The 23039-nt window shown below is 39.3% G+C and overlaps 1 protein-coding gene across 4 annotated transcripts in view; it reads right to left on the bottom strand.

The window, feature by feature from the left end:
- Positions 1-23039, bottom strand: part of XPO6 (exportin 6) — a 154790-nt gene that overhangs the window by 97634 nt on the left and 34117 nt on the right. For all 4 annotated transcript variants that reach the window (XM_004461429.5, XM_012526323.4, XM_071211217.1 and 1 more), the window contains exons 2-4: positions 7301-7391; positions 3752-3864; positions 2748-2945 (exon numbers count right to left, since the gene is read on the bottom strand). In XM_004461429.5, coding sequence (XP_004461486.1) covers positions 2748-2945; positions 3752-3864; positions 7301-7391 — 402 coding nt within the window. The remainder of the gene's footprint in view (positions 1-2747; positions 2946-3751; positions 3865-7300; positions 7392-23039) is intronic.

The following is a 23039-nucleotide window of genomic DNA, read 5'->3' as shown; positions in this document are numbered from 1 at the left end:
TTTAGGAGGTACCAGGGATCAAACCCAGGATATGGTACACAGGTAGCGGGCACTCAACCACTTGAGCTACATCCACGCCCCACCAATCATTCTTGACATGGCCTATAGGCCATACCACTGGCAAGTTCTCATGGACATATAAGAAGCAGAGAGTATTACAAATGGGAAAAAAAGATTTTTTGGAGGTACTGGTAATTGAACCCACGATCTCATACATGGGAAGCAGGCACTCAATCACTGAGCTAAACCTGCTCCCCTACAAACGGAAATTTTTAAAGACTGCTTAGTCCAACACTCTCATTTTACAAAGGAAGTAAAGGAAGCTCATTCACACAGATAGTAGGAGTTGCTATAATCAAGGATGATTTGTGACACAGATGGCTACAGAACCAACCCTGCTGTGTGCCTCCCAGTCCAGGGATCTTTCTGCTATGCGGTGCTTCAAAATCATGAACTACATGAGGCTAAGGGAGTCAATTTTGAAGGTGTGGAAAAAGGGAAATGGTGGGAAGCAGAGGACAACTAGCCTTTTTAAACCATGAGCGCTTCACCTAAAAATGCCCTTTCAAATTTCCTTTTGCTTATAATTAAAATTACACTGCAGGGGTAGATAGGAAATGTTTTATTTTTCATCAAGTGAACCCAGCTGGGTGAAGATATGGCTCCCATGTACCTGCTATCAGAGCTCTGGTCCCTGCCTCATGTTCCCTTGCTTCTTCTCAAAGGCCAGGCCACTAACCCAATTCAGGAATGAATTCATTTAGACCCTCATCCTTCTTCATCTTTTCCATCTCCAATGGACTTCTCTGGCTCCCTCTTAAGAGAGACAGAGATAGTATTCCTCTACTTGGAATGAAGTATATCAGACAGGGAGCTAGGAAAACCTGCCTCACTTCATTTCCTACCACTTCTGGCTCACTAACCTTCTTGCCAATCCTCAGTATCTTTGCACTTGCTTCTCTCCCTGCCTAAAACACTCTTTGCCTAGATATCCATATGGCTCACTCTACCACTTCAATGTCAAATGCCTGCTTCTCAGAAAAGCCTTACCATGACAACCTATCTAGGTAACCTCTTATCCAGCTTTAGTTTTCTTTTTAATACTTATAAACTTACAATACTTAGAAACTATCTGAAACTATTTATTTGTTTAGTGTTGGATGACAATCTCTCTGTCTCTAGATTACAAGCTCCAACAAGGCAGGACTCGCTTAGTTCATTACTATATCCATACCACGTGCTTAGTTAGCACAAGGCTAAAACTCAGCAAATAGTTTACTTGACAAATGCATGAATCTCCTTTGATGTGTTAAGCCTGTAGATAAATAAATCACCATATAAAACTGAACAAATGTGAATGAAGGATTTTTGTGCCACTTTAGAGGCAAGAATCTGAGAGAAGCAGTAAGGATACTGATTTTTTTTTTAATTGCTGCATCAGTGAAATGGTTTGTAGGGACAGTGGGTCAAATATCAAAAGATGGTATTGTTCCAGAAAATCCTGAACCTACTGACATTATAACCAAATTTCAAAAAAATGTTATTTCTGTAAACTGTGTATAATACCTAGCTAGTTCTTGCATAATCCAAGATTGCTACAAAAACATGGAAATGTTTCCAATTTAATCACAGGATTCAAATAAGTAACATCATCTTCTTGGCTTTTAGGCTCCACCTATTCCCTATGACTTTCAAAATTCCTGGCCTTTAGTCAGACCTCTTTCCTGACCCCCAGGCCCTCATTTCCCAATGTCTCACTAGATATCCCACAGGGTGACCACACAAATCTTAACTGCATTTTCTGCCAAACTGAATTCACCATCGTCTGCCCAAATCCACTTCCCCTTCCTTAAGCCCTGGCAGGATTAATGGCCCCAAGACTTACATCTGCTATTTAAACCTAGGAGTAATTCTAGATTCCTCCCTTCTCTCCCCTCTACTGTCTAATCACTGGTCAAAGCCTCTTGAACCCATCTGCTCACCTCCATCCACCAGGTGGATCTCTGCTTGGCTCACATCTTCCTCAGACTTCTCCAAGAGCAACCTGACTGATCTTCTTCCCTCTAGCCTTGGCTTGCCCCTCTGCAATCTGGACTCCACGCTAATGTACAGTCATTGCTCCAACATAAAAAATGTGGTCATATTTTCACCCTTCTCCAAACTTTTCATTAGAACTCAAGGAAGGTCTATAAACCAAACATCAAAACGCCCCTGGCAACCCTTCTGAGTATGGTCTCAGCCTATCAATCCAGGCTTTTACTGTCATTCCTCCATCTAACATCTCATCACCAAACAAAACAAAAACTACTTCGGCTCCTTGAGCCTTATCCTATGCCACTACTGCATCCTGCACATACTTCCACTACAGTAATTATCAAATTGTTGGATAATTATTGTTTGCATAGCTACTTCCCCACTAAATTATGAAACTGGTGAAGGCCTCATCCTTCTGCTACCACCACCTGACACAGCACCCAACAGGTTTTCCAGTATTGGTGAACAAAATTCCATGAGACAAAGCAATTGGGTTTTTTTTCCCCTGTCTCCATTTTACAAAGATATACCAGGTCAAGAATAAAAGTTTGAGTGAATGAGATAATCTATCCTACAACAACATCACTACTGCAATTTCACTATGCTAATCTTAAAATTACTAGAGACAAGAAAATAATCACATCTACGAACAATTTACATGATACCCAAGATTCCTGGATTTATTTTCAAAGTTTCCTTAGGTATATCCTTACCTGTAAAATGTTAGTAAAAAAGTCATGGTAGAACATGGGCCAATCTTGACGGCCAATATCAACAATAACTTTGCAGAGCTTGTTCCGGATAAAGTAAGGTAAGGTTTTATGGTGAGCCAAAAGGAGTTTGGGTAGGCAGCTACGGATTTCCATCTTATCCTGAGATGGGACCCCAAGCCACATTTTATTGATCAAATTCTGAAAAACAAATATACGTCTTTAAGTTAGCAATCTACGCACAAAAATAACTGGTTTTTATCCAATGGTTAGCCACATCACCTCAATAAACAATAAACCTGCTTTAAACAAGTTTTGAGCACTCTGACAATAAGAGTAATAAAAATACTTAAATCCTATGATAGAACAATCCCATTCCTAGGAATATTTGCTAAATACATAATTCAAGAGAAACAAAAAGCTGTATGTGCAAAAACTATTACTAATTGCCAACCAAAAATAGTATCAGAAACAACCTTACTGTTAGCTAACAGAACAGCTTGGTAAACAATGGTACAACCACTTGCGGGAATATAACATAAAAAGGAAGTGGAAAAAAAAAAAGCAGAATACAAAATGGCATGAGCAATTTGATAATTATGTTAAAAAATATGTGTGCATAATAAGACCAAGACTGGAAGAGAGTTGATACAAATAAAAATTTTTGTGGTTGGGATAGTGGCATTTTGGGTATCATCCCTCCTTCCAAATGTTTTTCTTTAATTATCTTTCTCTTTAAGGGATGAAAAATTGCATGTTACCACGAACAATCTACTTACCTAACCTTAGAAACAACCATCGTCTTACCCTTCTGGTGTCAGAAATGGAAAGGTATCCTTGAATACAAGTCATCTTGATAAAGGGAGTATGTGAAAGGAAGCCCCTGAGCTGAGTTACCACTGTTTCCCAGTCATCTGCTCATCAGAGCTAAAGTCTAGTGCCAGCGACAGGGCAAAATGAATACAAAATACATTTATGAAAGAGGATAAAATTGTCTGGCAACTTACCTCAAAAACCGTTAAACTGTACATCATTACATAGTCATTCCTAGTGCTGGAGAGAAAATACAGGCAGAATCTCCAGGCTCCTATTTGCTGGGCAAAGTTATTAAGAAGCTCCTCTGGAAAAGTTAAATAGCAACAAAACAAGGCTATGAAAATACATGAAATTAATACAAGGTTGGGCTGTCTTTTTTTTTCCCATGGAACACATTTCTCCACATAAATGCTATCAAAATCAAACACAAAACCCAGATCATTCTTTAAGACAGAAGGGACAGATTATACAGTATTTTTGAGAGTTTTGATTTAGAGGGGACAATGAACTCTGACAGTGTTTTCAGCCATTTAAAAGCCAAAAAACCTCTCTTATAGTCACATTTTTAGACAGAGAAATTTTCACTGACAAAGTTTCTACTGAGAGGAACAGATGTAGCTCAGTGGTTTGAATGCCTGCTTCCCATGTACGAGGTCCCAGAACCACCTAAAAAAAAAGTTTTACTGAATATAATATGTGGATAAAGAGTTAAAAGAGTATCATTTTGGGAAGCGGATGTGGCTCAATCAATTCGGCTCCAGTCTACCATGTGGGAGGCCCTGGGTTCGCTTCCCAGGACCTCCTTGTGAAGGCACGCTAAACCACGCCCACAGAGAGCTGGTGCAGCAAGATGATGCAACAAAGGGAGACAAGGAAACACAGAGGAACGCAGAAAGGGGGGTTGTAAATAAATAAATCTTACAAAAGAAAAAAGTATCATTTCACCTTCTAAAAATGAAGGGTAAAAGAAAAGGTTAAAACTAACCTTACCAAGACAGAATAGGAAAAAATACATTTTGGTTTGGTTTATATTTTAAAATATCATAAGGAAACATCAGTTAAATAAAAGTAGTAATCAAATGGAAGTTGCCAGGAGCAACCCTGTCCACTCATCAAATCAGTCAGAAATGACTTTCCTCCTCCTCAAGCTGCTTATACCATCAGCCAGATTCTACAAGGAGCTAGCATTAAAGATCTGTCACTACGTTTCCACACTTGCTACACCTTAGTCACCTTGACCTGCTGCACTGATCAAAAAATACAAGACAAAAAGGGTAAAAATACAAAGGCAACAACCCTGAGAAATTCTAGGGAGCCTTTGATAAAGCAAGAAACACAGCACTGCTTTCTAGTCCTGAGGTCACTGCTCTGTTAGCTCCCTACAACTTGGGCTAAATACAACAATGCAGCCTCAATAAAAGAAAATTGAGGGACCTGATGTAGCTCAAGCAGTTAAGTGCCAGCCTCCCATACAGGAGGCACTGGTGCCTCCTAGAAAGAAACCAAAAAACAAACAACAAGCAAACAAATAACCACCTCAGTGGAACCAATGTAGCTCAGTGGCTGAGCGCCGGCTTCCCACATACAAGTCCAGGGTTGATTCCCCAGGAAAAAAAAGAAAAGAAAATCGATAGCCTATCTTTATAATTAAGTAAAAGTTTCTATGAATCCCAGAAGTGAAGTCAAACCAGAGAGAATGAGCTCTGGCTGGAAATGAGGAACCTTGGGCTCTGTTCTAGACTCTGCCACTAATTCACAGCCCCAAGCAAGTCATTCCTTTTGGATGCTTCAGTTTTCTCCACTGTTAATATGACCAGATCATCTTGAGGCTCCCTAATAGCTTCATCTGCACTAATAATTCGGCTTCAGCTAAGAGGAAGTAGGAGGAAGGGAGGTAGAGCACTTTTAAGAAAAGGCCTCATTCCTTTCTCCCACCTAGCTAGTAAAGCCTTTAGTAGATCCTAAGATATCAAAAAGAAACAAGAGGAAGCAGCTGTTACCCAGGGCCTTCTTATGAGGGCAAGCCGGCAAGCTGACGGCCTGCACCTGCGGAGAACTGTCAGCCCGTGCCCATGGAGAGCTGGCACAGCAGGATGACGCAACAAAGGGAGACAAGCAGACAAAGAAGAACGCGCAGCAAATGGACACAGAGAGCAGACAGCAAAGCAAGCCGCAAGGGGGGAAATAAATAAAAAATAAATCTTTAAAAAAAAAAAACAAAAAGAAAGAAACAAGAAATGGGTCCAGCCCACACATTCAAATTCAGCTACAAAGACTACGTACAAAAAAAACTGAACTAAGATACACCCACTGTATAGAACCAAATCCCCAGATTCCCCTTAGCCTGCATTTAAGCTAGATATTTGCAGCATCTGGTTTCTTAAAGATGTTTTAAAATCAGTTTAGAATATGAACATGCTCAGATGGTTCCATTTTTAATTCATGAATACATAGGTGAGCAATATTTGATCTGCAAACTAAACCTATGAGAAAAACCAAAAGCATTTCAATTATAAACTAAAAAGAAGACATCTAAGAAATTAAGAGTGTTGGAATGCAGCAAACTGATATAAGGCAAAGATCCTCCACCTCCTTTGGAAAAAACCACTGCTGGTTTCTTTACTGTAAATATGAAGTATTTTGGTATCATAAAAACTAAGAAGGGGATCATTTTGGGGAGCAAGAGGAGTGCCAGCCCAACTGAGTACTGAGAGAACCTAAGTTAAGTGGACAGGGTGGATCTTCTAAGTCAGGCACTTAATCATCTGCTTGCTGGTCTCTGCCTGTCAGCTTTTCCTTGTTTACAAGTGCTCTGATTCTATATCACATACTCCCTCAGAAAAGAAAGAAGTATAGCGGCATGCCCAAAAAGGGATCATCAGGTTCAAATGAAAAGAGATCAGAAGTTAGCATCTACCAAGAGCTGATATGCTACTTAAATGATTTGGGGGAAATGGACTGCAGCCAAAAGCCTACTGGCCACCCAAAAATCTGAACCCCAGTGGATTTCTGGAGCAAAGATGGACTTGGCTGTAATATTTAATTGGCCAACATGATTTTGAGAAACGAAATGGAACAGAGAAATGGGTCTCAGGGCCCCAGAGCCACAGAAAAAGACCTCTAACAAGGCAGAAGCAATGACTTTAAGGTCAGTACACAGCAGTCAGACATCCGAGGGAACAACAACCTTTAGGTTTGGATAGAGAGAAACCTTTTTCATTCTCAAGTTCAGGGGTAAGAGAAGACCAGGAGAAAAAAAAAAAGACCACAACGCAGCATGCCCCTGAAGCAGAGATATAACACTTTGTATATACTTTCTAGTTCAGAGTATATTGCAGCGAATATTGTCTGTGTGAGAAATAAAAAATTCAAAATTCAAAAAGTTCTATAAAGTACTATAGTTGTGAAGTTGCCAGAAGACCTGAAGTGATTATACTTAAATCTCTTAGTAGTCTGAATCCTTTAATAATCAAAACTTGTAGAAAGGGAGAGAAGAAAGTGTTGTGACTAAGAATAAACTGGAGAGTGGGGTCTTATACTTGGCCAAAGAAAAGAAAATCCATCCCTATGCCTCTTTTACCTGGGTTTGCAGTGTACCAGCTACCAACCAGGCAAACCAGAGCATAAAGAGTAAGAATTCAAGAGGGAAGCAACCAACCAGGCTTGACCAGCCAAAGCTGCCAAGTCCTTCCTCCCCACTGGGGCCTTCTCATTACAAATGACTGTATAACTTCACTTACCTATCTCACGTTTTCTTTCATTGGTCGTACAGTCATGGAAAAACTCTGTCATCAGACTTTCCAAAGCCCTGAGGGAGGCTTCTTCAGATGCCTAATGAAGGAATTTGAAAATAAATCAATAATCTGCATCTTCCAGGTCACATTCAACAAAAATAGCAACATACTTCTTCAAAACATCTTGGTTCAACATTCTTCAAATACACAATATAAGCCAAAAAAACTGCAGGGAATTTCCCAGCTGGCTTGAAACCCAAAGTTTTGGTATACTCTATAAATTCATGCTATGTGCAGTTGACTTTCAGTCATTTTTGCTAATAAAAAAGGAGAGGAAATTCAAAATTCAATTCTGGAACCATGTCAAAAGCAAATTAACAGCTCCTGGCCCTGTCTAAATAGAGTGAAGAGATTCAGAGAGAAGGTTAGGGCTTCTTATAGACTACAGACTATCTCTCCTCAATTTGCCCCTTGTCTCAATTAATTAGCTATATTTTGATTCAGAGCTTTTGTTATCTAACTACTACATGAATTCCTGGATTTTTGGAGGAGCAAAAACAGTTGGGGCAGGGGGTCAACTCTCAGTCTCAGAGGGGCAGCCAACAAAGATGAAGGTACAGCTGAAAGCCAAGCCAAAAAAGGGCTTAAAATTAGACAGCCCCTCCAAATCACAAGCCAACAAAGAAAAGAGACTCTCAGCAGAACTGCTAAGATGGAAAATGAAAGGAGAGGGGGCCCAAGGACCTCAGCATTCATCCTTTCCCTCTTTCACATGGATCCCCAAGACATATGCTTCCTCTTCTCTCATCTAAGTAGGGGGGGCATCAGTTGAAGCAATGAGCTGGAGTTAACACTCCCATCACATAACCCATCTGCAAAAAAGTGACCATTTTCAGACTATTTCCGAATCCTCACAGCCATCAATCTACCCCAGATATAATTTAAAATTTTTGATTATCTCTTAATTCCTTTCTCCCTACCCACCCTCAATCCTCCTCCCTTCCCCACATCCTTTCCAATACACCCAAATGAGAGCTGACTATATTTTTAACCACTTTAAAAACTCAACTTTAAAACAAACCCACACTCAGAAGTATTATATCTCATACTGTAAAATATTAGAGGCCTCCCTCATAGTAATTCACTTTCATGGAGACTGAAGAACTAAAGCTTCTTCTGCCAACTCTGTGGCTCTATCTGCACTTCTTAAAACTGGTACTAATTATAAAGATTGAATCAACCTGTCTCAAGTCCATCTAATCAACTAGCATATGCAAGTACACTACTCAGCACATGTGGGCCAGGTGCACAGACATCCCTTCCATACTGTGATCAATGAGTATGACGGCTACTGAGTGACAAATGAACTCTGACATGTTGAGTGATGCATTATTACACAACAATTTTAACATGTGTGCAGTTTGAGGGACTTCTTGTCTGAATTTTATATTATATAGTTCTTGTCTGATAAATATTAGCTTTCTCTACCTCTTTTAAACCTCTGTATCATTTTAGTTGATGTCCTTAGAGCCCAAGCCAAGCTGTTTTATTAAAAACTATCTACATAATTTTTTCCAAATGCAGAAATAATTGTGCTAAAATAAGACTGCAACTTCTTTTTTAACCTGCTTCAAGTTTGGGTTCATCAAAACAGCTTCACTTTTCTCACCAACTGACTTTACAGGTAAATATTATAAATTCAAACTTCTAAAATGAATTTTTATAAATGAAAGAATAAGAAAGGATTTGCTGTTTTGAAGGTTTAGAACCAAGGAAAATAGTATATGTTAAAGTAACTTACTGACCAAAAAAAAAAAAATTTTAATATAAATCAAGAAATACTTGAATTAAAATGAGCTATTCAGTTAAAATAAACTATAAGTTTATAGTTTTATAGTAAAAACTACATATAAGAACTATAAATCAATAGTTCTGGAGCTAAAATGGTTTCCTGAAACTAAGGACACATCTTCAAAGCACACCTGCTGCTCATAACTTTTTTTTTTTTTAAGATTTTATCAGCCCCTCCCCCACACACACATTTGTTTATGCTCGCTGTCTGCTTTCTGTGTCCATTCGTTGTGTGCCCTGTGTCTGCTCGTCTTCTCTTTAGGAGGCACTGAGAACAGAACCTGAGACCTTCCACATGGGAGAGAGGCACTATTGCTTGAGCCACCTCCCCTCCCTGCTTTGTTGTCTCTCCCATTTTGTTTCCTGAGTCTCCTTTGTTGCGTCATCCTGTTGTATCAGCTCACTGTCTTGCTCATGTTCTCCAGGAGGCACCAGGAACCAAACCTGGGACCTCCCATATGGTAGGTAGAAGCTCAATAGCCAGAGCCACATCCACTTCCTATAACTTTTTCTTAAGATGAAATATTTCAGAGTAGATCCTGGGAAAAACCTGAAGCCATCACACTCAGGTAATGTGATCATGCCAATCACCAAGGTTTATTCCACTCTGGTTCTTGAAGCAGAGCTTTCTAAACTTGGCCATTACCAGCCAAGGCTTAAAGGCAGTCTCAGCAAGTTCCTGGCAATCTCCCAAAAGAATCCAACCCTATCTCCATTTCCAGTCCCAGTCCCACTCCCCACACAATGCCCCAATCCAAGAGGCTCAGATATTCGCAGAAGGTAGAAAAACAAAAATATCCACAAGAATCACATTACAGAAGCTCTCATCAAATGACGGTTCCATGAAAAAGGAAACTCTAAAACCTAACCCGGTGGGATCACCAAGTGTTTCTCAATGAGAACAAATAATGCACTGTCTGCATTTTCAATAATTTGTGTAATTTAAATATGAATACCTGCCTCATAGGGCGTTATAGGGATCAAAAGAAGTGATCCATGTAAAACTGCTATGGGAAGCAGATGCAGCTCGGAGGGTTGGGCACCTGCCTACAACATGGGAGGTCCCAGGTTCAGTTCCTGGTGCCTCCTAAAGAAGACAAGCAAGATAGTGAGATGATGCAACAGGCTGGTGCAGCGAGCTGATGCAATGAGCTGGCACAACAAGGTGCTGCAACAAGGAGACAAGGGAGACACAATAAGCAGGGAGCGGAGGTGGCTCAAGCAATTGGGCGCCTCCATCCCTCATGGGTTCAGTTCCCGGTGCCTCCAAAAAAGAAAGATGAGCACACAACAAGCAGACAGTGAGCACAAACAATGGGGGGCAGGGTGGGATAAATAAAATAACTCTCAAAAAAAAAAAAAAAAAAAACTGCTACACTATGTAAACTGTAAGGAATTATTTAATTCATAATTATGGCTGCTGTCATTTTCATTTTGTCTGAAATATCAAATGAAAAGAGACCAAAACAAAACAACACAAATGCTCAAGCCTTTGAATCTACAGGCTCATGCCCTCAAGCTTAAGGGATTTAGAGTGGAGCTTTTCCACTAGATTTAAAAATGAAACTACCTAAATTTACAAAGAAAAGAAAGTGGACATTTTAGCTAGATCATACATTCACAGCAGAGACAGAAAGACATAAGGCTGTTTGAGACCTGCAAATAACTGAAGGATATTGGAGAATCCTTTCTATTTGGCAAGAAAGCCACAGGAAATTTTGCTAGCTGTTACACGTAAGTGGTGAAGTCAGAATCCAGACTGCCATGCTTAAGGAATTAAAAAGTGAGGAAGTGGTAATGTTTAGGGCAGGCAATACTTTCAAGTAATTAAAGAGACAAAGAACATAAAATAAAAACCAAGGGCTGGGGAGCAGATGTAGCTCAAGTGGTCAAATGTCTGCTTCTGCTTCCCATGTATGAGGTCCTGGGTCCAATCCCTGATACCTCCTAAAACAAGAGCAATGGTGTGGGACAGAAAAAGAACCTTCAATTCCCAAATGCTTTATGAAAACTTTATCTCCTGCATTAGACTAATTTATGAAGATGACTCAGGATTCAGATATATCTAATTCCCATCTTATGCCTGAGATCTTGAAGAAGGAAGGAAAGATGAGATTACCTTAAAATCAGGTGAGATCGGGAAGCGGATTTGGCCCAACGGTTAGGGCATCTGCCTACCACATGGGAGGCCCAAGGTTCAAACCCAGGGCCTCCAGACCCGTGTGATGAGCTGGCCCGCATGCAGTACTGACGAGTGCAAGAAGTGCCGTGCCATGCAGGGATGTCCCCTGTGTAGGGGAGCCCAAGCGCAAAGAGTGCACCCCATAAGGAGAGCTGCCCAGAGCGAAAAAAGCGCAGCCTGCCCAGGAAAGGCCTCGCACACATGCAGAGCTGACGCAGCAAGATGATGCAACAAAATGAGACACAGATTCTGGGTGCTGCTGACAAGAATACAAGCGGACACAGAAGAACACACAGTGAATGAACACAGGGAACAAACAACTGGGGGATGGGAGGGAAAGGGGAGAGAAATAAGTAAAAAATAAATCTTTAAAAAAAAAATCAGATTGAGATAGTATCCACTAGGGGTTTGTTTTTCATTCTATAATGAGAGATCATATAGCTCAACAATGAAAGAAAAGGCAATCCAATTGGAAGATGGGCAGAAGATTTAAACAGACATTTTTCTAAGGCAGAGGCACAGATGGACAAAAAGCACATGGAGAGGTATTCCATATCACTGGCTATTAGGGAGGTACAAACTGAGGCAGCAATGAGATACCATCTCACACCATATAGAATGGCCTGTAATTTTTTTAAAATGGAGGACAGTAAGTGCTGGAGAGGATGTGGAGAAGTAATGATCCTTCACTGTTGATGGGATTGTGGAGTAGTGCATCCTCTGTGGAGGACAGTATTGCGGTTCCTCAGGAGGCTAAATGTAGAGCTGCCATATGATCCAGCAAATCCTCTGCTAGGAATGTATCCAGAAGAAATGAAAACTGTGACACGAATGAACATCTGCACACTGATGTTCATAGCAGCATAATTCACAATTCCCAAAAGAAGGAAACAACCCATCGACCATCAACCAATGAATGAATAAACATCAGGTATATACATACAATGGAATACTATGTTGTAGTAAGAAGAAATGAAATTGGGATGCAGATGATAACATGGATGAATCTTGAAGACATTATGCTAAGTGATGTAAGCCAGACACAAAAGGACAAATACTGCATGGTCTCATTAATATGAACTATATATGAAGAATAAACGCATAGAATTAAAACCTAGAGTATAGATTATTACGAGATAAGAAGAGGGCTGAGAAGGACTACTGATGCTTTATTTTTTTACTTTTTAAAATTTTGTCTTTTTTGGTTTTTTTTACAGATACATAGTTCACAAAAAATGTTACATTAAAAAATATAAGAGGTGGGAAGCAAATGTGTCTCAACCAACTGTGCTCCCATCTACCATATGGGAAGCCCTGGGTTCGCTTCCCAGGGCCTCCTTTGTGAAGGCAAGCTGTCGCACGCTCACGGAGAGCTGCTGCAGCAAGATAACACAACAATGCAGACACAGAAGAACGCACAGCAAATGGACACAGAGAGCAGAGAGCAAGTGGCAAGGAGGAGGATAAATAAAATAAATCTTTACAAACATATATATATAAGAAGTTCCCATATAACCCACACCCCACCCACCCCTCCCACTACTGATGCTTAATGTATGTGGAAGTTTTAATTAACTTGACTGTAAAAGTGTGGAAATGGATAGAGTTGACAGTAACATAGCGAGTAGCAGCTGGTTTATAAATGGAAATGTGGTTGAAAAGGGTAGTCTTGGGATGTAAACGTTCATTTGAAAGAAAGCTAGAAAATAATCTCGGGACTGAATAATAGTGAACCCAGATGTGGATGAGTATTATAGTTAATGGTATGGATGCAACAGTGTCCTTCCGCAAGCTAGAGCAGATGTATGTCACTATTGCAGGGTGGTAGTTATGTGGAGAAGCATGGGATAAATACAACTGGTATGACCTATAGACTGTGGTTAACAGAAACACCGTACATCATGCCAAAGATGTCATGTGTTGATAATGGGGGGGTATAGAAAAAGTGTGCCAAATGTACACTATGGACTATGGTTGGTGGTAACAGTCCAATGATGTTATCTCATAATCTGTAACAAATGTTCCACTACAGTGTGTTGTGTTGGTAAAGGGGTGCTGTATGGCAATTATACACATGTGCATGATTGCTTTGTAAGTTCACAACTTGTGTAATAAAAATATATTTTTAAAAAATAACAGGAGGAAGCAGATGTGGCTAAAGTGAGAGGGCTTCTGCCTACCATATGGAAGGACCCGGGTTCAATCCCTGGGGCCTCCTAGTGAAAAAGAAGAAGAGAAAGCGTGCCTGCACAGTGAGCCAAGTGCCCATGTGAGTGCCAACATGACGAGCTAAGTGCCCATGTGAGTGCCCACATGGTAAGCCAAGTGCCCGTGCAGTGAGCCAAGTGCCCATGTGGCTAGCCGAGTGCCCGTGCGGCGAGCTGAGTGCCTGTGCGACAAGCCAAGTGCCCACGTGGACAGCCAAGTGCCTGTGCAAGTGAGTCATGGACCAAGATGATGCAACAAAAAGAGAGATAAAGGGGAGAGTCAAGATGAAATGCAGCAGAAACCAGGAACTAAGTGGCGCAGCTGACAGGGAACCTCTCTCCCACATCAGAGGTTCCCAGGATCAAATCCTGGTGAATCCTAGAGGAGAAAAAATGAGAAAAGACGACCAAAAAAAAAAGAGAAATAGATAGATACAGAAGATCACACAGCGAATGGACACAGACAGTAAAAACAACAGGGCATGGGGAGGGGGAAGACAAGGGGGAAAAATAAATCTTTTTAAAAATATATAATAATAATAGGATAGGTTGGGGGGGATGGATATGGACTATAGTTAGAAGTAATATTTTCACAATATTCTTTCATAATTTGTAAGAAATCTTTTGCAACTATGCAAGGTGTTGGTGGTGAGGTGATATATGGGACCCTGGATGATATTATGCATGTATGTTTTTATAAGTTCACAACTTTTACTATACAGTTATTGTTTATATATGTTCATGTATGAATGATATACTTCAATAAAATTATTTTAAAATTTTAAAAAATCCGGGGAGATATATCCACAAAAAAAAAAAATCAATTGGATTGTAGATATATAATGTGAAAGGTAACATAATAAAGCTTCTGGAAAGTAATACAGAATACCTTCATGACCTCAGGGTAGGGAAAAATTTCTTAAACAGGACACAAAAAGCACTAAACATAAAGGAAAAGATTGATAAATGAGAATGTCCATAGCATGTTACAATAAAGAGAGTGTAAAAGAAAGCCACAAAGTAAGAGATTTGCAATACAGCTATCCAACAGATAACTCATATTGGAGTATAAAGTAACTCCTACAAACCAGTAAGAAAAAGATGACAATGTTTTTAATGGGCAACAGTTACTTACATAAGGATATTCAAAAGGCCTATAAATATATAAAATAGGTGCTCACCCTCATTAGTCATCAGAAAAATGCAAATGAAAAATGAGATAGTGCTACACGTCTACCAGAATGGCTAAAATTAAAAAGACTGACAGTAACAAATGGTCAAGCAACTGGAACTCCCTTATATTGCTGGTAGGGAGTATAAACTAGTATAAACACTTTGGAAAGTCGTTCGGCAGCTGAGCATACACATATATTTTCACACTGCAATTCTACTCCTAGATATAGACTCAAAAGAAGTTGTAAGTGCATACCAGAAGAAATGTAAAAAAATGTTCATAGCACCATTATTCATAATACCTAAAACACTGACAAAATCCAAATGTCCATCATCAGAGAAATAGATAAACTGTGGTTTATTCATATACTATAAGGCAGTAAGAATGAGTATTATTACAGTTATCCCTTCCACAATGCAACTTTCCTCGTCATAGTTTCAATATATCAAGGGTCAGCATAAGAAATAAGAATTTTGGGGGAGTTTTATGAAAGCCACAGACCACAGGCAAAGGTCAACAGATAACACAAAAAGTTTAGAAACTCAGGAATGTATAAAATATATGTATAGTATTGTATAGCACCTAAGGCCAGAAGACAATACAGAAAAAGTTTAGAAACTCAAAAATGTATAAAATATATGTATAGTATTGTACATCACCTATGATGAAATACTTAAGCCATATTTTACATTAAGGTCCATAAACACCCCATAAAAGAAAAAGGAAAAATTCCAACTTCTTCTCTGGTACAGAGGGAAGACCAAAAAATTTTAAAGAGATTTTCCAGATCACAGGGGCACTGCACCCCTAACCCCCACGATGTGGCAAGGGTAAACTGTACATGCAAAAATACTACTGAATCCTACAAACACAATGAAACAACACAACCCTCAAGGTTCATTTTATAAAACCTTTAAAAATAAGCAAAACTGATCTGTGGTGCTTGATTACCTTTGGGGAAAAGGGATTCTGGGGTGCTATTCTATTTCTTGACCTCTGTGGTAGTTACACAAGGAACTTATCCTTAGAATTTTTGTACTTTTCTCTAAGTGTACTATACTTCAACTTAAAAAAAACTTAATGCCATGCTTATTTTAATGTCAGGTTGGTATTTCCAGACTCTGAGATTAGAAACTGTATTTTTCATCTACTATAGCACAACATTTCAGAGCAGTCTGCGGACCTGCAACCAATCTATAGGTAACAGCCCAAGCATGAGTTTCCTGGATTCCTAGAAACCACAACGTATTTGTCTTCAGACCTGTCAAGGTGGCAAAAAAGGTACTACTGCCCCATAAGCCTCTGCTTCCCCAAGAATAACTTGGCTCACCTCATCAGCAAATGACCTAGTGACTTAAAACTAAAATCCTTCGGCAGGATGATAAATTAAGCTTGTCTTGGAATATACTCTTGGGGAGCTGTGTATATATCTAAAATAAACCAAAGTTTTCTGTTCTGAAAACATTTAAAATCTGCAAAGTTGAGTTTTCAGCTTTGCCTGTCTTGACTTTATCATCTGCTCCTTTTATTACTCTGCTCATGGGTTTAGCAGTTCAGAGTCTAAGAACCTGCAATATTGACTCATTTATTAAGTCAGCCAAGACTCATAATCACCTAATAAATTAAAAGAAAACTTGAAAGAAGGGGAAAAGGTCATATAATTTGAAATCATTCTCAACTCTTCCCCATATCCCCTCTATCCCTACAACCAGCATCCTCAGGTCTGCTGATTCTTGTTTTCCAGTATTTCTGAGCTTTGTACCTTTTCCCTCACCATGACTTCCACCAGGCCCTAATCACCTCAGACTATAATTTCTTTTACCTAGACTCCCTGGTACCAATTCCAATCCAATCGGTACTTAACCACCAGACAAATTCTCCTAAGCATAGATTTTTCTGCCCCAGACCAGCCGAGAAATGCAGCTATTCATTGAGCAAACATTCACTAAGCAACTGAAACTATTTAGGCCCTTAAGAGACAAAGATGGGAAAAACTTTGCCACCTTCAAAGAACAGATAGCTGAGAGGAGTAAGACCTGTCAATAAAAAAAAATTAGAATAGAATGGTTATGTCCTATGTTGTAGCATATGTATAAAGGGCTTCAGGAGTCCAAAGAGAATGCCAAATCTGCCTGATGTAGACAGGGAAAGCTTCATAGAGATAACACATTTTAGATTTTCAAGAATGTAGAGAAGGTAAAGAAGAAGGGAAGCATACCTGACTTACCCATTACTCACCACAAGAAGCCTTCCCGCCAGTCTTAACACCCATGGCCTCATAAGCAAATGTCTTTTCCCTTTCTGCATTTGCTCCTGGGTCTTCAGTTCACAGCTTCAACCTTCATGAACTGTCTTATAAAGTCTATAGCATAGATTCCTTGTTTTCATTTTTTGTGTATGTGTGGTTTTATTGAGGTACCAGGAATTGAACCCAGGACCTCATATGTGGGAAGCCAGCGCTCAACCACTGAGCCATTTCAGCTCCCTTGAGTTGTTCTGGGCTTTTTATTTGTTTTTGTTTGTTTTTAGAGGCACCAGGAACCAAACCCAGGACTCCCATGTGGGAAGCAGGTGCTCAACCATTTGAGCCACCTCTGCTCCCTGTTTTCATCTTTTGTCTTTGTTTTATAATCAGTACCAGCAAGTTTTAGCCACAGCATGGTTCTCTGGTCATTTCAGTATGACAGAAGCTCTGGCATCAGGTTCCCAGAGTTCAAATCCGAATGTGCCTCAACTTTAGCTTAGTTATTTAATGTGTCACACGTGTGCACAACTGGGAATAGTAAGAATGTCAACCACACTGGGCTCTTCTGAGGATTAAATTTATGCAAAGCATTCAGTAACCACAATGCCAGGCATAAATTAAGGGCAGAAGTCACAGCTTTTTTTTTTTTTTTTTAAGATTTATTTCCTCCCCTCCCCCATTTGTTTTGCACTATCTGGTCTGTGTCCATTCGCTGTGTGTTCTTGTGTCTGCTTATCTTCTCTTTAGGCAGCACCAGGTACTGATCCTGGGACCTTCCAGAGTGGGAGAGAGGCACTCAATCTCTTACACCACCTCAGCTCCCTACTCTGCTGGATCTCTTATTGGCTCTTCTGTGTCTCTTTTTGTTGCATCATCTTGCTGCGACAGCTCTCCATGCAGGCCAGGACTCTGCATGGGCCAGCACTCTGTGCAGGCCAGCATTCCTGTGCGGGATAGCACTCCACATGGGCCAGCACTCCATGCAGGCCAGCTTGCCTTTCACCAGGACGCCCCAGGAATGAAACCCAGGAACTCCCATATGTAGATGGGAGCCCAACTGCTTAAGCCACAACCGCTTCCCAGTCACAGCTTTTTAACTGTTAGCATCACATTATGAAGCTTCTCTCCCTAACCACAATGAATATGAACTATAATAGAAACTCTGCCTGATACAACTGCATTTTCTATAATATCCAAAGTGGACCTGCACTCAAATATTTTACAGACCAAATTCAGGAAAATAAAAGGAACACAAAGAAGCAGATTTGGCTCAACAGAGAGAGTGTCTGCCTACCACATGGAAGGTCCAGGGTTCAAACCTAAGGCCTCCTGACCTGTGTGGTGAGCTGGCCCACGTGCAGTGCAGATGCACACAAGGAGTGCCATGCCACGCAGGAGTGTCCCCGGCACAGGGGAGCCCCACGAGCAAGGAGCACACCCCACTAGGAGAGCTGCCCCACGAGAAAAAAGCACAGCCAGGAGTGGCGCTGCATACATGGAGAGCTGATGCAGCAAGATGACACAACAAAACAAGACAGATTCGCGGTGCCACTAACAAGAATACAAGCAGACACAGAAGAACACACGGCGAATGCACGCAGAGAGCAGACCACTGGGGGGTGGGGGGAAGGGAGAGAAATAAAATTAAAATAAATAGAATTTGCCAATTAACCATTAAAAACAAAAAAGGACTGTAGTTATCACTTTCACTTTCTCAGGAATAATGGTAAACCCTCAAAATTTAAGACATGTAAATCTGCTTAAATCTCCCCCCTTAGGGTTTCTGATCACCTTTGCGCACAGACTCAATGAATCTGTTTTGAAAAAGAGACTGCTAATAATTTATCTAAAAAATACTGAGACTGAAGGTGGATAATATGATGCCTCTGTCCCCTAAGGGAAGGCACCCAGAAGATGGTTTTCTCAAACTCTGATTAAATCTACCATTGTACTCTGTGGCCTCTAAATCAACTCCTCCAAACGGCATAACCTTTTTATAAAATTGGTATAGGGAAAAACGACTACTTTTAAATAAGCTTTTATCTTTTTTGCCATCTTTTCCAGGAGCCTAATTACTATATTCTACAAGGAGATGACTCATATAGGCCTCCTGCATTCAAGTTCAAACCATGCATTCAAGTTCAAACCATCTTGATACCAAACCCAAATGAAAATAAGAGCCAGAGTCCAAGAGTTCTATTTGACTATTCCTGCTGCAATTTTATTACTCTATTTTCCTGTATACAAAGATTGTTTCTGAGAAGTGATCCTATAACGGCTGCTTTAAAAGTATGCCAGACTCCTAAGCAGTTTATTCAATTGCAAAGAGGATTCCTGGTCTGAGGCCTGTCTGATTTTTTGGTTGTTTTCTTGTTTTTCCTTCCTCTTTACCCCCATGCCTCCCTTCCCCCCACCCCCACCCCTTTTTTCTCTCTTTTTTTCCTTTCTCTTTTTCTTGCTTAGTTTTTTTTTTTCCTTTCTTTTTCTTCTTTTTTTGTTTTTTATATTAGGTACTACAGGCAACATTTCTTATTTGCTGTGCTTCCTCCTCAATTTCCTCTTTCCTATGTGTACTGATTTTGGCTACCAACACCATCCCCTTTCCTTTATATCTTTCTAGCCTCCATAATACATTCTCTTACATTCCACCTCTCTTTGTTTTAGCGCCAATATTTCAGACTTTTTATCTCTAATACCTCTATTCTGTTTTCTATCTTTTATTCTCTTTATATTATTGTCCTTTCTTTTCTCTTTCCCTCTCTCCTGACCACACTGGCCTTCTAATTCATACTATATTCCTCCCCATATTCAGTTTACTATCTTATTATAGGTACTCCACTTCTTTACTGTTATAACTCTACAGAGCTTACATGAGTTCAACAGCCATTCTCCTAGATCTCACATGGTAACACTGATAACATTCAATATTACTATTATCTTTTTCTTTTCTTACCCATTTTACTTTCTCTGGCCCTAATATTTTACTTCAAGGGAACTTAGCCAACAACAAAGAAAGAGAATAAGAAGAACAAAGTGACAAAGAGAAGACTTAACACGCACACAAAAACAACTAGAAGCTAATCAACTGAATAAATCCAACAAGATAAAATGATGACCAGACAGCAACAAAAGACTACAAACAAAAGACCATATCAATAATCAGTAAAATATGGCCCAATCCAATGAATAAACTAAAAACCAGGAAGAGGAGTGGAACACCGAACAGCTAATTAAAGCCCTCAAAACATGTATCATGAACCAATTTAATGAAGTGAGGAAGAGATTAAGGATATTAAGAAAACACTTGGAGAGCATACAGAAGAAACTGTAACCATACACAAAAAGATAACGGATATGATGGGGATCAAAAGCACAATCCAACAAACCAAAAATACACTCAGCAAATAACAGCAGATTGGAAGAGGCAGACAGAAGAATTAGTGATGTGGAAGACAGTATGTATGAAATCAAACAGATAGTAGAACTGATCAATAAAAAGATAGAAAAAATCCTTCAGGGACTTAGGGACCTGAATGACAATGCGAAACGCACAAACATATGCATTATAAGCATCCCAGAAGGAGAAGAGAAGGGAAAGGGGACAGTAGGAGTGCTGGAGGAAATAATGGCTGAAAACTTCCCAAACTTATTGAGTACATGTACATGCATATACATGTCCAGGAAGCACAATGCACCCCAAACAGTCTAAATCCCAACAGGCCTACCCCAAAACATATACTTGTCAAATTATCCAATGCACAAGACAAAGAGAAAATACTAAATGCAGCAAGAGAAAAGAGAACCATCACATACAAGGGAGGCTCCATTAGATTAAATGCTGATTTCTCATCTGAAACCACAGAGGCAAGGAGGCAGTGGTATGACATAGCCAAGGTACTAAAAAAAAAAAATCCAACCAAGAATACTCTATCCAGCAAAGCTAGCAAAAAATGATGGAGAATTCAAAATATTCAGATAAACAGAAACTAAGAGAGTATGCCAACAAGAAACCTGCCCTTCAAGAAATACTAAAGGGAGTTCTGCAGAAAGAAAGAAAAAAACAGGAGAGACAGAGTTGGAACAGAGTGTGAGAACAACTAAAACAACAAAAAGAGAAAAAAAAATCATATAACATATGACAAACACAAATCCAAAGAAAAATATGGCTAATATAAGTAATTCCTTGAAAGTAATAACACTGAATGTCAATGGATTAAACTAACCTGTTAAGAGACACAGATTGGAAGACTAGATAAGGAAATGTGACCCACCTATATGCTGTCTACAAGAAACACATCTTACACCCAGGGATTCAAGGAGATTGAAAGTAAAAGGCTGAAAAACAATCTTACAGGCAAACAATAACCACAAAAGGATAGGAGTACCTATATCAATATCAGACAATATAGACTTTAAATGCAAAACTATTGAGAGAGACAAAGATGGACACTAACAAGGGCACCTCAAATACGTGAGGGAAATGCTGGAGAAACTAAGGGAAGGAATAGATGCCTCAACAATTATAGTAGGGGACTTTAACACACCACTATCACCATTGGACAGAACATCTCAAAAGAAAATCAACAAAGAAACGAGGACTTTCAATAATATATTAGACGGTCTGAACCTAATAGACATATACAGAACATTACATACAAATACAGCAGGATATACATTCTTCTCAAGGGCACATGGATCATTTTCCAAGACAGACCAGACCATATGCTAGGCCACAAAGAAAGTCTCAATGAATTTAGAAAGATTAGAATCATACAAAATAATTTCTCTGACCACAGTGGAATGAAGCTGGAAATCTGCCAAGGGCCAGTGACTCAGATTTGACACCAAGATATGGAAGTTAAACAGCGCACTCTTAGAAATTCTAAAACAGTGGGTCAAGGAGGAAATCTCAACAGAAATCAATAACCACCTTGAAACTAATGAAAATGATAACACAACATACGAAAACTTATGGGATGCAGTAAAAGCTGTACTGAGAGGGAAATTCACAGCCATAAATTCATACTCAAAAAAAGAAAAGCTAAAATTGAAGAAATGCACAATTGGAGGAATTAGTAAAATAACAACTAATCCCAAAAACAAGAAAGAAAGAAATAACAAAGGTCAGAGGAGAACTAAATGAAACAGAAAATAAGAAAGCACCTGAAAAAATAGACAAAACAAAGAACTGATTCTTTGAGAAGATCAAACCCTTAGCTTGACTAACTAAAAAAAGAGAGAAGATGCAAATACACAAATTAAGAAATGAGAAAGGGGATATCACCACTGACCCCACTGAAATAATAACTATCATAAGAGGATACTTTGAAAAACTATATTCCAACAAGAAAGACAATTTAGCGAAAATGGACAAAATTCCTAGAAACACAAAAGCTGCCTACATCGATGAAAGAAGAAATCAATGATCTCAACAAACCAATCACAAAAGACAGAATCAGTCATTTAAAACCTCCCAACTAAGAAGAGCCCTGGGCCAGATGGCTTTACAGGTGAATTCTGCCAAACATTCCAGAAAGAACTAACACCAATCTTGCTTAAACTCTTTCAAAAAAATCAAAATACAAAGACACTGCCTAACTCATTTTATGATGCCAACATTACCCTAATACTGAAGTTGAAAAAGACACAAGAAAGAAAAATTACAGACTAATCTCTCTAATGAACCTAGATGCGAAAATCCTCAACAAAATACTTGCTAATCATATTCAACAACACATTAAACAAATTATACACCACAACCAAGTGGGTTTCATTCCTGGTATGCAAGGATGGTTCAACATAAGAAAATCAATTAATGTAATACACCACATAAACCTAATGAAGGAAAAAAATCACATGATCATATCTATAGATGCAGAAAAAGATTTGACAAAATACGGCATCCTTTCTTGATAAAAACACTGCAAAACAAAAGAACAGAAGGAAACTTTCTGAATATGATAAAGAATATATAGGAAAAACCCACAGTTAACATCATTTACAATGATGAAATCCTAATCTTTCTCTCTAAGATCAGGAACAAGACAAGGATGCTCACTACCACCCCTTCTATCTAATATTTAACA

This window comes from Dasypus novemcinctus, chromosome 23 (assembly GCF_030445035.2).
Source record: "Dasypus novemcinctus isolate mDasNov1 chromosome 23, mDasNov1.1.hap2, whole genome shotgun sequence".
Lineage (NCBI taxonomy): Eukaryota > Metazoa > Chordata > Mammalia > Cingulata > Dasypodidae > Dasypus > Dasypus novemcinctus.
Note: the sequence above shows the minus strand (reverse complement) of the source record. Positions and strands in the feature narration are given on the sequence as shown.